The following is a 14,102-nucleotide window of genomic DNA, read 5'->3' on the forward strand; positions in this document are numbered from 1 at the left end:
GGGTGCTAGGATCAGCTTGGAGGTCTGAACAGGGCTGAGTGGGGACTCAGTTCTATCCAGGGAACCAGAGGAGTAAAGGCTTCATGAGGGGCTTGAACCTAGTTGAGGTTGAGGTCAAGGATGAGGAAGAGGTTCATCTAGCTGAAGAGGCGGGGTGTGGAGATGGAAGGAGTGGATAGGACCCGGAAGGCAAGAAGGAGTGGCCTGAGCAAAAGCATGGTGACATGAAAGAATCAGGAGTATCTGTGATTCCTGGAGCAAGGATGTGACGTGGGGCGCAGGGAGAGGGATAGAGGCTGCCACGGGCCCGGTCACAACACTCCATATGAAGGACTGTGGAGTCCATTATCTAGACCAGCGTTTTCCAACAGGGCAACCACTGGCCACACGTGGCTACTGAGCACTTGAAATGCAGCCAGTCCAAAGTGAGATGGAAACATGAAACACACAGCAGGTTTCATAGACTTGTATGAAAAAGACCATGAAACTGAGAACATTTTAATAATGGTCACATGTTGAAATGATAACATCCTGGATATGTTAGATGAAATAAAATACCTTATCAAACTTAACTGGACCTGTTCCTTTTTCCTTTATTTGCACACGGCCTCGGGACCATGTGAGATTACTTGTCACTCTCCTATATCAGTGGACAGTCCTGTCGTAGACACTAGCAGGTCCCTGAAAGCACCTCTTAGAAGCAGGGAGGTGCAGGTTAGATCTGTGTCGTGAAATGCTCACTCTGGCAGCAAATGGAGGATGGAGGCAACGAGAAAATTATTGTAGTGATCGGTGGGGAGCAGTGAGAGGTCCCAGAAGATGGAGGCCAGGTGAAAGAGAGGCCTGTTCAACAGGGTTTGGTGACAGGCTGCCCCCCCCGGGGCTGAGAGAGGGCAGCAGTCTCTGGGTTGCTGGTGGGGCGGCTGTAGACACTGGTGATACCCTTGGAGGTTAGAGGACTGAGAATGAGGTTTTGGGGGTGCTGATGAGTTCACTGACTTGAGATGACTGTGGATGTCTAATATCCAGGTGACAGTTTGAGACCGAGGCCCTTAGATTTGGGAGTTAGTGCATTAAGGTTAGGTAAGATTCCGGGGTGAATGCAATCACCCAGGGAGAGGCCGTAAAAGGAAAGAGGCAAGCATCTGGCTCTGGGGAACATAAACCCCTATGGGAGAGCAGGGGAAGAGGTCTGAAAAATGTGTCTCTATGCCACCCGCCAACAATGACAGCTGTGATTCGGTACCTTTGCAGGCAGCACTCCGCTCTGCGCCCGGAGGTCTTTCCTTCAGCGGAGACCCCTCTTCATTGGTCGGTTTCAGTAGAAAACAAAAGTTACAGTTCAAGCAAAGCGTGTTCCCCTTGAATGGAGCTGCTGGCATTGAATGAGACAGTGAGAAAGGAATCTGTTCAGGAGTGATCTCACCTCATAAAGCTGGTGAGGGGAGGGTAAGCCGGTCCTGCAACTTGGCAGGGGCCCTTTGGTTAAGGCATCGAAAGTAGTAATTCTCCTTCTAGGGACTTATTCTAAGAAAATAATCAAAGATGTACACAAGGCACGGGCCCCCAAACGTTTAAAGCCGCACCTTCCCTCATACCAAATAAAATTGTGAGCAACCTAGATGCCCAATCATGGGAAACGGGTGTGGATACGTTCGGAGAGATCCGAGTGACAGAAGCCTCCCCAGTCACTCAGAAGAATGAAGTCAGTGTATAGTTATTGACATAGATGCTCATGATATATTCAATGAAAAAGCAAATGACTATAGGGTGGTTGTTTCTAGTTAGTGGTTGTGGTTTGTTTTCAGGGCTGTCTAGCAAGGTGCCTGGATCATCTTAAGGAGGCCACTCACTGACGCCCCCTGGCCATGCCTCAGCGTCTTCTTTCTGGAAAGGTGAGGATAATCACGCCCAAGACAGCTAGTTATAAAACCTACATGAGTTAATGTCATCCCTGTGACGTGTTTAGAACAGGGCCTACCACTTATAAGACCTCAGTCCCTGTTAGCCTTTATTGCTATCCTTTTTTCCCCCCCTTTTTCTTAATGATTTTATTTATTTCTTTGAGAGAGAAAGAGCATGAGCAGGGGCAGAGGCAGAGGGAGAAGCAGGCTCCCCACTGAGCAGGGAGCCTGATGTAGGACTCAATCCCAGGATCATGACCTCAGCCAAAGGCAGACGCTTAGCCGACTGAGCCATCCAGGCATCCCCGTTATTGCTATCTTTAAAAACATCTTAAGAGACATGATTCACATATCCTACAACCCACCCATTTCAAAATGAACAGTTCATGGGGGTTTAGCATATTCAAAGAGTTGTGCAACCATCCCCTCCCTTAATTTTAGAGCACTTTCATTACCCTCGAAGGAAACTCTGCACCCTGCCCCCCACTCCCCTAGCTCCCCCTCACCCCCCACCCCGGAACTGGTAATCCACTTTTGGTCTCTGTGGATCAGCCTACTCTGGGCATTCCATAAAGCAATTCATACAACATGTGTTCTTTTGTAACTCATTCTTTCCCTTAGCATTAGGTTTGCAAACTCATCCGTGCCCTGGAGTGGATCAGAACCTCACTGCTTTCCTATTCACATAACCTTCATTACTAATGCCGTTACAAAGCTTGACAGTTTTCCCTGCAATGCGAACATTTGATTCCTGTAACAAAGCACGCTACCAAGCTCATTTTGGTTGAAACTCTTGGAAGAGGCACAGCTTTTCCTTGTTTCTCTAACTTCTATTTAACTTCAAAGTCTGAGTCAGCTATAGGATGTTTGTTTTCAGATCCTGAGTCTATATAAGGTGGGGCGTGTTCTAGGTGTGTGTTTTGAGAGGTAAGGACTCTGCTTCTCCTTTCACATACCCACAGCGTGACTACAAAGAAGCACAGACCGGCCCCTGGAGCCCCCAGGAGCATGCACTGCTCTCAGACCTGAACAGTCCAAAGACCCACTGCTTGGTTCCTTTCCACTTTCCAGAACCCTGGAGACACCCAACTCCCCTTTCGTCCTACACGTTGTTTTCTCACTCGCTTTTTAAATCTTCTTAAAAATTGAGGTATAACTTTGATGTGGTATAGGCTATTCATTTTTAATATAAAAAGAGCATGCCACTACATTAAAAATAATTTGAAGGCATACAATCTCACTGCCTTTATGGAACTATGTTTTCATTTTGGCACACTCTTTGGTGGCTGTGGGTGTGTGTGTGTGTGTGTGTGTGCACGCGCGCTTTTAAAATGAATGCAATTATAATGAACCAACAATTTTCCAGCTACTAGTTGTTAGGTTCACATTGTAAACTGAACCATGGACTGAGGGAGATCTGGGCTGAAGCCAAGGCTGTGTTTATGACTCTTACTCTCCCAGAAAATAGGAAAGGGGAAACACAGAGACCTCTACAAACATACATACATCTAAGATGCAAACGCAAAAACACATGGGCTCAGGGAGGAAACTCACAAAATATATCCGTTTCACTTACACATGTAAGGCTGGACTCAGTGAAATAATGTGATCCCACGAGACGGAACTCAGAGGCACGGGCAGATGCAGACATCACACACACACACGCATGCGCGCGCATACACACACACATCCCCTTACCAGTTGGCCCCCAACTCCTGCAATTTCTGAATGCTGGGAAGGAACTCCTGCAGAACTCAGAACAGCTCCGTGAACTCTGCCCTGGGCTCCAGCCACCTGCCTGCTGGCCCTTCCTGTCCTCCCTCACAGCCCTGATCCCGTTCTCTGTGTGCACACAGCAAGCAGCAGGTGACCGTTCCTCGCCCTAAGTCCAATGTCCTGACCCAAATTTCCCCAAGTCAGATTTGGTCCCTCCCAGTGCCTTCCTTGGCCAGCACCTGCACCAGCTCCTTTTGCCACCCATTCTGCTCCCAGGGGCACTATGTCATTAGCACCCTGCAGGGGGTTCTGGGGACAGAGGGGCAGTGCTGGGCCGGCAGGCAGGCCGGGGTCAGTGGTCCTGTTTGAGTAACAGCAGCTGAGCTCCAGGTGTCCCTGTGCTCTGTGAAGTAGCCACAGTGATGTGGCATCTGGGATAACTTCAAACATGACCCTATCCTTGAGGTCCGGGGCCCAGAGCCCGGCATAGAGCAGACCCACAAATGGCGCTAGTCTCCTGACCCTCAGCACCCTACGCTGTCCAATGGAGCCACCCCTAAGTCTATATGTTCCTAGGGGTGGCTACAATGTGGGACATGTGAAATAGTTTTGACTGGGCTCTGCACCATGAGAGATCATGATCACTGGACTGGAAGGTTCTGGAAACTTGTGAAGGCTGAATAATATTCCATTGTATGTGTATATACCACATTTTGTTTATTCATTCGTCCATGAGCAGATTAACTAGAGTTGCTTCCACCTTTTGGTTCTCATGAATTATGCTGCTACAAACAGTGTACAAATAGCCGTCGCCATTTGTCCCTGCTTTGGCATCCCGTGAGTATAAACCTAGGAGTGGAATTGCTTGATCAAGTGGTAATTCTGTGTGTAGTTGTTCATTGTTTTTTTTTTTTTTTTTTGGTTTTAGGAATCACCGTACAGTTCTCCACAGTGGCTGTGGCATTTACATCCCAAGGGGGTTCCCATTTCTCCTTGTCTTCCCCAACACTGGTTCTTTTGTTCCTTTTTAAAAATACTACCCATACGAATGAGTGTGAAGTGGTTCGACATGTTATCTTTTTGTTTAAGACATCTTTCAGAAAGCACACAGTTGTTCTGTGTATATGTAATTTTCTCCGCAAGTAGCATTATGTTACTTACCTCATTCTCTGTGTTCCTATTTGCTCTCCGCACTGTTTTTAAGATCCATCCGTTTGCTTTGTGTGTGCCGCACTCATTGTTCTAGTGCTAATACTAGTATTCATTTTACTAGTACTAGTACTCATTGTTCTAGTACTCTGTGGTGAGCACCCACCATATCCCTACTCTGTGTGGAACGTATCGTGTGTTTGTGGCAAGCTCATGGGTTATTGGATTCCTTACAGCAACCCTGAGAGGTGTATTATTTCTATTTTATAGAATAGGAAACTGACCCGCAGGGAGTAAGGGACTTGCCCAAAGTCACAGAGCTGGAAGTCGAACCAGCTGGAAATCGAACCCAGCTCTGTCTGGCACCATGGGGCGGGCTCCCACGTGTAAGGGGTTGCACAGAGCCACAGGCCAATGTGCTCTCTCAGATGAGGCCACTCCGGTGAAACTTCCAGTCCCACCTCGAATCTGACTTAGATGTGCCAGTCACCTCCCTTCACCAGATGTCCCTTCATGTCTGTGTGACATGAAGACAGAACAATTTTAAAGCTCTTTCTAGATTTGCCACTTGTTGATTAAACACCCTTTAGCTCATGGAAAAAAAATAATCAGAAATGAAGTCATGTATTTGTTTCTCTCCAGTGTTCTACCTGGGAGCCGCTCCAAATCTGCGAGAACCCTTTGGCAAGTCCATTTGCGAGGCGATTCCTGATAGGACTGACTATTCCCAGGGAAACAGATTCGCTGCCTCCAGCCCCATCCCACCTCTCTTGAACTTTGCACTTACGGTGATGAAAAATTAACTGGGCTCATGTTTCCCTTCCAAGGACAACCTCTGCAAAAGCTGGCCTGGCTGGGCCCCGGGAGACCAGGTGCCAGAACAGGGTTCCTATCCATCCGGAGCTGTCCTCCCATTCACCGCCCAGAGTCACAGGAGCACGCAGGGTCCTCTTGGCCCGGGGCGGGGTGGGGGGGTGGGGGGGGTGGGGAAGGAATCCGTTCCTCAGCCCTCCTTGCCGCTTGGTTGAAACTGGGCTTAGCCCCTCAACTCTTCTTGTGGAGAGACTGAGCCCAGAGGAGAAAGGACTAGCCCCGAAACGGCATTGCTGGACTCACATGTGGATCTGGCCCTGTTTTTCTGCACGCACGACTGTCCCTGTCATGCGGATGACAGCTTGTGAAGAAGTGCGAGAAAGTGTATGTCAGCCATGCTAACTAGCTGCTGACTAGTTATTTCCTCCCCTTGGGAAAATGGGAGCACTGGAAGAGGAGCTCTTCCCATACCATGGTTTTAGAGTTAGGTCCACACCAGGCCCTTCCACTCCGCTTAATTTCCCGATCTCTTTGGCTCCTGACCTCCGTGGAGGACGTGGCCTGCCTCCATGAGGCGTGGCTTCTGCCTCTGTGAAATGAGATGTTCGAGGGCACTTTTGATGCTTTTCTGGATTCACTACTCTACACAGTAACAACGGTTTTCTCCATTCTGACAGCTGAGAGGAGAGGCTCCATGAGGCAGAGGGAGCCAGGGCGGAAGGTCGGGTCAAGTCACTGAGGGAGCCTGAGGGCCCCTTAGTTCATCTGACGGCCTCACAGCAGTCCCATCGGCATGATTTGATATTCAGGTTTTACTAGCAGGTGATGCCTGCAGGGGCCCCTTCTCCCAGGCACATGCCTCCCATGCCTTGGTGCTTCTCTAGGCTGTGAGCTCCCTGAGGAGAGGGGCCTTCATCATCCTTTTCAGCCTTCCCAGAAACGAAGGAGAGGGCTGTGACACAGAGGCATCCTATAGACGCGTGTCTAACATAACTTTCTCACTTAACCACACACCACTCTTCATGGCATTGGCCCCTGGGGCCCCCAGCTGTGGTTCTGTCCCTTAACAGTCCTTGACTGTTTGCAAAGATTTTCCCAGGAGATTCCCACAAGGACCACTGCCTGAGGTTGAGAGGAAAGCTATTTCTAGCCCTATTTAATCAGTGAGCAAACATTCCTTGCGGGACCACAATAGCGCACCTGCGTAAAGAACTTTTGTTTTGCAAAGAGCTCTATCCGTGATGTCACCTTCGCGGGCCAGGACTCTGAAAAGCAGCGAGGGGCAGGCACAGGCAAGAATGTGGACTTCGGCCTCACCGAGTACTGGATTCAAATTCCAGCTCCCCAGTTTGGAAACCCGAGTTAGGTATTGTAGGCTCTACGTGCACCTGTAAATGGGAGGCACCAGGATATCTTCCCTGGGGGTGCCGTTCTGAGGATTAAAGCAGAAAGCAGCATTTGGGTTACCTGGAATGAAGAAAGCCACCAATTCATGTTGACTGTTGTTTCCTTTTCTTTCTCTCTCTCTCTCTCTCTCTCTTTTTTCTGATGAGGGCTGGGAGGAACCGAATGAAACCTCACACTACAGGGGCTGCAGGTGACCTGAGGTCTAGCCAGGAAAGGGAAAGCCCCACTTGGGTTTCAGGGGTTCTCAGGGCCAAGCGGCACGGGAGTGAGGAGGGGAGTGTGAAGAACACAGCCCTCCCCCGCAGCCGATGGGCCCGTGGGAGGCCGTTCTTTCCAAGGCAGGGACCCCTGCAGCTACCGGGCGGATTTTGTGGATTGGGCCACACCTCACAGAGCTTTGTAACTCCCCACCCGCTAGCGGATAACGTCTTTCTCACCGGGGGGGGGGGGGGTTTCCTGCTGTTAAAAACAAACAAAGGCTGTAGACACCCGGCTAGAGGCCTGGCAGGGGAGGGGCAGCAGGAGAAATGGCCTGAGGGTCTGGAATAACTCCCGACCGCAACTGTGGGGTTTGCGCCTAGAAGGCCCCGAATTCTGCTGGTGGGGAGACAATCCCCAGGCGCCCCAATGTCCTGGGGTTTCTTTGCTTCCCACCGAGCCTAAGTTTGAATACAGAAACCTCTCGAGTACTCCCCCTCTGCCCCACTTTCTGCGAGTTCACAGCTTTGGAAACAAAGCTTTCTCCTAGTTTTGGGGGTGTCGAATTTCGGATTTTTTTGTATCATAAGATTGAAAACACCCAGTAATGCAATCCCTCCCTCCCCCCCCAAGATAAATTCTAAAGCGCCCCCATTCATTCCTTCATGAACTCAACAGATGTCTTTGAGGCCCATTTTCTGTCCGGGACTTGATTCACAAGGCCCAAGGGACCCCTGGCTCCGGCTATCATCCAGGGAGTCTCATGGATCCTCAAATCTCCACCCCCCTCCCAATTCCAACTCTCTCCTTCGCACACAGGCTCGGGGGCTCTCAGCCGGTGTGATCTCACCGAGGAGAGAATAAAAAAACAATAAACAAAACCCCAACCACAACAACAAAAACAGCTCCAGGGACTCCGGCGCCGCCAAAGCACCTGGCCGGCATCAGCCCGCGCACATCCAAGAGCGCGCCCCGACTTCCTGGGCCTCAGCCTTCCGCGCGCCCTTTCTCGGACGCGGGTGCCCCCATGGGTGCGCCGCCAGCCTCTGGCCGGACAGCGCTCGCTAGCTGCCAGTCTGGCCCTCTCCAGCCCGACACTGCAACGGAGCTTCCTGAGTGTGGGTGCAGAGAGTGGACGCCACGGCAAGAGCCCGGCCCTCCCCTCTCGCCGCTCGGTTCCCACGACTTCCTCCCAGCGCCCGCCCGACTCGAGGTCCGGGCCGCGCGGGGTCCTGCGCGCACCAGGCAGGGCCGCCGCCGGCCAGGGTCGCCCACGTGGGCGTGCTCTGCGCCGGGCGGGGGAAGGCCGGGCGCCCTCCCGGAGGTTGGGGGTGGGCAAGGCGCCCGGGGGCGGAGGCGGCGGGGCGCGGGGGAGGAGGCGGGGAGCCCCGGCAGCGAGGGGGCGGTGACAGCGCTTGGAAAGGAGGCTGCACGCGGATTTGCATGAAACACAGACTGGGAGCGGGCGGGAGCGGGAGAGGGAGCGGGAGCGGGAGCGCGGCGCACGCCCCGGGCCGGCCCAGCGAGCGAGCGAGGGAGCGAGCCGGGAAGGAGGAGGAGAGCGGGGAAGCGAGGCTGCCGAGGCGGAGGGATCTGCGCATCAAAGCGAGCGAGGCGAGCAAAGTTTGGCTGGGGGTTGGACTTTCCTTCCTGGAGGCGGCACCCAAACAGCTACCCCGTGCGGAAACCCAAACTTTCTTCTGCCACTCTGAGTCTCGCGGCTGCCGCCTCCGCCCGGCGTTCGGGGCCTTCCCGACCCGGCGCCGCTGTCGGCCGTCCGCCCGCCTCCCCCGCCGCCCTCCTTCCCGCCGCGGGAACCGCTCGGGGCGCAGGGCCGCGCGCCGCGCCCCGCTGGCTGCAGCGCCGCGGCCCGGCCCGGAGCACGGGCAAGTTCGCCGGGAGTTCGGGCGAAGTTTGGGCGGCCGAGCTCCCCTCTGCGCCCCCTCGGCGCCCCGCCGCGCCCAGCCCCGCCGGGGGCGCCCCTCGCCGCCCGCGCGCCCTCCCCAGCCATGTCGTCCATCCTGCCCTTCACCCCCCCGATCGTGAAGCGCCTGCTGGGCTGGAAGAAGGGCGAGCAGAACGGGCAGGAGGAGAAGTGGTGCGAGAAGGCGGTCAAGAGTTTGGTCAAGAAGCTCAAGAAGACGGGGCAGCTGGACGAACTGGAGAAGGCCATCACCACGCAGAACGTCAACACCAAGTGCATCACCATCCCCAGGTGGGGGGCCCTAGCGACCCGGGGGGCGCGCCCGCCCAGACCCCTGGTATGGCGGGGCCGGTCGGGTGGGGTTGGAGCGAAAGGGCTCGTGTGTGTGTGTGTGTGTGTGTGTGTAAGTGTAAGGGGGGGCAGTGGGAGCGCGGTCCGGAAGAGGCTGGGGGGGACCCCAAACAAAACCTTCTCTGGATTTGCAAAGATTCAGATCCTGGGGCTTCCACGGGGCACTCTCACTTCCAGACCTCACATTCGTGTTTCATCTCCGCGAAAGGGGGGTGCTGCTGGAATTGGCAGCCCCCACTCCGGGGAGCTGCGGGCTAGAAGTTGAGGCCCGCTTTGTTCAGCTCCGCGGGCCGGAGCCCCTCCTCCGCCGCCGCCTCCCGCCCCCGCGGCCCGCGCTCGTGGAGGTGGTGGTGTCTCTCCCTTTCTTTCCTTCAGCCCTGTCCCCCCACTTCTTTCCTCCGCAACAGGAATGCAGTCCGTACAGCTGGGGCTGTGGGTGAGGAGCGGGAGCCTCGTGATTGACAGATTCCTTCTTCGTTCTCTCTTTGCCTCGGGATTAGCATTTTTATCCAGTATTTTTAGACTCGGTTGTGCCAGTCTCCCGCCCCCTCCGCACACACGCACTTTAGTTGCCGCGCAGTGCTTTCAAATGAGAGACAAGTGGCCGAGGTTAGGGTCTTCTCTTCTCCCTCTCCCCTGACGATTGTTTTGTCCAGCTTTCAGCCTGAGATTGCGGGCTGATGGAGGAGAGAACGAGCTTCGAGCTGATCAGATAACAACGCACCCCAAAGTGGGCCTCGCATCGGCCCTCGCATTCCTGCAGAGCCCTCCTTCCCAAAGCGCTTTGCCATCTGTCTGGACCTCCTTTCTCCTCCGCATCGCGCTAGCTAGGTCAGGCGGGAGCTCACAGATGGCTGATGGAAGGGGTCAGTGACTTCACTCCCCAGGGCTTTCTCTTAGTGTTGCTGCCCCTGGCTGGGAAGTGTGTGTATTTGTGTGTGTGTGTGAGCGAGTCAGGGTAGGGGGGACACCTTAGCCTCCTGTCTCTCCCTCTGGGCCCCCTTTAAATTCTGACTTTGCACCAAGGATGTTTGTGTGTGTGCATAGGGGTGGGATGTCCTTGGGGGTCCCAGGCTGCAGAGGAATGAGCAGAGGGTCTGCAGGGCCCGAGTCCCATAGCAGAGATTGTGGGCCTTGCTGCTGGGCCAGGAGGGGACTGCCTCCTTGGCCACCTGCTTGGGGCAGCTGTACACGGCCTGCCAGCCGTGTGAGGCAGGCACAAAGCAACATCTGTCCACAGGAACCCAGAACGGGCCTCCTCTGGAAATAAATGCCACATATGGTGGGAGAGCTGGCTTAAAAAGTAGTATTTTTTTTTAACTGGGTGGATCCAGTCACTAAAGGGGAGGGAAGGTGGTGTGTCGTCTGGGAAGTGCGCCCTGGGCCTGTGATCAGGAGCCAGAATTGACTTCAGAGGCGGTGGTGTGATGTGATGGGGTCCTGAGCCTTGGATTCTGGGCCCAGCTCTGGTTCTGAATTCTTCTTTATTCCTTTGGTTAGGGGGGCGGGGGTAGGGTGAATGAGTGTCATACTTCTCGCATCTGGGGAGGGGTGTGCAAAACGTGCCTTCTTACCTGTCTGGGTGCATTGAGGACAAGTGCTTTGTGCCTTGAAACAGAGAAAGAAAGGAAAGGAAGAAAGAAAGGAAAGAAAGAAAGAAAGAAAGAAAGAAAGAAAGAAAGAAAGAAAGAAAGAAAGAAAGGCATTAGTTATAAAATGAGCAGCTGCGTAAAGTGCTTTATAGTTTACAAAGCACTTTCACATGGTTTTAATGAGACCAAGAAAGAAACTCCTGGAAAATAGATAAGGCCGTCAGACTGCACATTTGTCTCCTTTTTAAAGTTGAGAAAACTGGAGGAGGGAGATGAAAAGGGTTGGCCCAGTGGACTTGGGACTCTGACCACATGTGCTCCTTTTCCTACCGCAGGCTGCTCTCTACTTCCAAAGTTCTGAATACATTCTTTGCTGAATGCTAGAGCACAGTTAGCTTGGGGCAGGGGCAGCTGTGGATCTCTGTTGGTAAGGTTGGTGATGTTCTGTCTTTGGGTTGGTGACTGCTTGAAAGAGAACCCTTGCTTTCTCTTGCCTTGGTTGGGGTTTACCCTCTAGGGAAACTCAGCTGGGGCCTGCCCTTTCCTCTTCCAAGGTCCTCCACAGCGTGAGGCATAGGAACAGTTTGGACCTTTCTGAGTTCAGGCTGACTTGCACCTGGCCTTTGCACGACTCTCTGCTAGGAGTGCGGTATCTTCCACCTGCCTAGCAAGGGCCGAATAGGAAGGTAGATTTTGTTTTTAATCTTTTCTCCGGGAAACCCAGTTGCTTGGGTGGATCCAGACAAAATGGATTTCCATCCCCGGATTTTGTGCCCACGCCTCTGGGTCACCTTGTCTCCCTTGGCAACGGCTGCCACTGTTTTGGTCGTGGGCAGGAAACTAAAGGCCATGTCTTGGGGAGGTGTCTAGCTGGCCTCCACGTTGGTGATATCAGTGTGTCTGCTAAGCCCCAAAGAGTGCGGTGGTGGTGTTTGTCAAATTGCTGTCTCTACACTACCTTGTATAACGAGGGCTTTGGAGAGCTGACCAAGGGTGATGTTTAACCTAGTTATCCCATGGTGTGTGGAGGGGGATGGGGCACTGAGTGGTTAAAACTACCCTGGGGTTTCAGGAGACCTCAGTCTGGGGAGATTTGACAAGCGTGTTTTGGCTAATGTGTAATCATGATCAACATCAGCAACCTTTGGCAAGGACGGCAGTATCCTAGGGTCTTCTAGTCGGCAGGCTTGCTTGTGTTAACGCCGGCTGTAACCTGTCTCGGCGATCAGGAGAGCTGGAGCGATGCAGGCTTACTGATACCAAGAATGTGAAAGAGACCCGTGCCAAGGAAGTGGTAAGAGCTTGATTTAGATTCACCAGGCGAGAGGCTATCCGGAGACTCTGAGGTCTGGCAGTCTGGGCAGAACTTAGACAAGTTGTATAACAGCATCTTACCCGTCACCTGCCCGAGTATCTGAGTAAGGCAGCAGGCATCTTCCTGGCCAGCTGGGAAGCATGGAGTCCTAGCTTTACCACGGAGAGGAAGAGAAGGTATGCTCATGCTGGGTCAGTGATCGGGCCAGGCACACTTGAGAATAACTTGTTTTGATGGACACTGGTAACTGTCCTTCTACCGACGGGCTCCATGCCTTGGCCTGGTTGTTGGGAGCTGGACCAGGCTTCTAGTCTGGTTGGTTTGGGAGGGAATCTGGGCTTTCTTGTGTCAACGTCCAGAGGAAAATGGGGGAATTGAACCAGACAGCAGGTCTGACACGTGCCATCTCCTCTTCCTCTGTGACTCTGTTCTTTGAACATGACTTCCTCCTGTTCAGCACCTGGAATTTGCCAGGCTCCTCTCCCCCTAGGGAGAAAGGAAAAAGATCGTCATCTTTAAGACTCCTTTCTCAGACGTCTGGGGGCAGACCTATGACCAGGGCTGCAAGAGTGGCTTCTTTTTAATACCCTCTTGACCTCACTATCTCCTGTCCACCCACCTCCCTTGCTGCCGCTCAGAGCGCCACTCTGGTCCCTCAGGAAGCAGGCCCACCTCCGGCTGCCAGGGAAGCTGTCCGTCCACTCCTTTCTCTGGTTAACCTTGATGAAGGGCGTTTCACACAGGGAGCTGGGGAGAGGAAGGGCCTCACAGACCACAGAAGCTGCCCCTGGGGGCTGGCTTCGAGCTGTGGCTGAATCTTGGAGACATTTGGTGTTCCCTTGGCATTTGGAACCTTGGAACTTGCTACTTGCACCCAGGAGTTGAATGTTTGGGCTAGTGTATCTTACAGACAGCTCTTTGCTCCCAGTTCCTGATCAGAGGCTACGGTGTTAGATCTTGTTGATTCATTGATGGTTCTTGGCCCCCTCCCAGGTCTGAGTCAATATTCCAGGCAGTGGGAGAGGATGCGCAGGTAAATCTGAGATGGCTCCTGCCTAAGAGGAGCTTCTACTTCAATAAGGGAAGGATTAACAAGGCATTATATGAGGGTCTAACCGCTATTGCTTTTTTATTTTTTATTTTTTTTTAGATTTTATTTATTTATTTGACAGAGAGATCACAAGCAGGCAGAGAGGCAGGTAGAGAGAGAGGAGGAAGCAGGCTCCCTGCTGAGCAGAGAGCCCGATGTGGGACTCGATCCCAGGACCCTGAGATCATGACCTGAGCTGAAGGCAGAGGCTTAACCCACTGAGCCACCCAGGTGCCCCTGCTATTGCTTTTTTTATCCGCCCCCCACCATCAGAAGAAAAATGAGTTCTAGCATGAGTGACTTGAGGGTAGGGGCTGGGGTCTATAATGTGTCTTTTAAATATTGTGGAAGCCCCTGCTAGAAAACAAAATAATGGCCGCCATCTGTTTTTGCCAGGAAAAAAAAAAAAAAAGCAAGTCCTGGATCTTACCATTTTCCCATCTCGATGGATTGAGGAGTTCCCTTTAATGTTTTAGAGCCTTCTCGTCTGCACCTGTGAAATCAGGCGGATAGAAGGCCTATGGAAATATTTTGTAGACCAGGGAGTTTGGCAGATATGTGTTACGTATTCAGGCTTCTGTGTTTATCACTCGTTCTAACTGAATTATTCACTCATTTGTTAAATATCTAGTACCATTCGCAA

At 52.8% G+C, this 14,102-nt stretch overlaps 1 protein-coding gene across 1 annotated transcript in view; it reads left to right on the forward strand.

Moving 5' to 3' along the window:
* Positions 1-9,054: 9,054 nt before the first annotated feature.
* Positions 9,055-14,102, forward strand: part of LOC111153179 (SMAD family member 3) — a 113,675-nt gene continuing 108,627 nt past the window's right edge. The window contains exon 1 of the mRNA XM_022512023.1: positions 9,055-9,402. Coding sequence (XP_022367731.1) covers positions 9,197-9,402 — 206 coding nt within the window. The 5' untranslated portion in view covers positions 9,055-9,196. The remainder of the gene's footprint in view (positions 9,403-14,102) is intronic.

Source organism: Enhydra lutris, unplaced genomic scaffold (genome assembly GCF_002288905.1).
Source record: "Enhydra lutris kenyoni isolate GAN:26980312 unplaced genomic scaffold, ASM228890v2 scaffoldscaffold31, whole genome shotgun sequence".
In the NCBI taxonomy this organism is placed as follows: domain Eukaryota; kingdom Metazoa; phylum Chordata; class Mammalia; order Carnivora; family Mustelidae; genus Enhydra; species Enhydra lutris.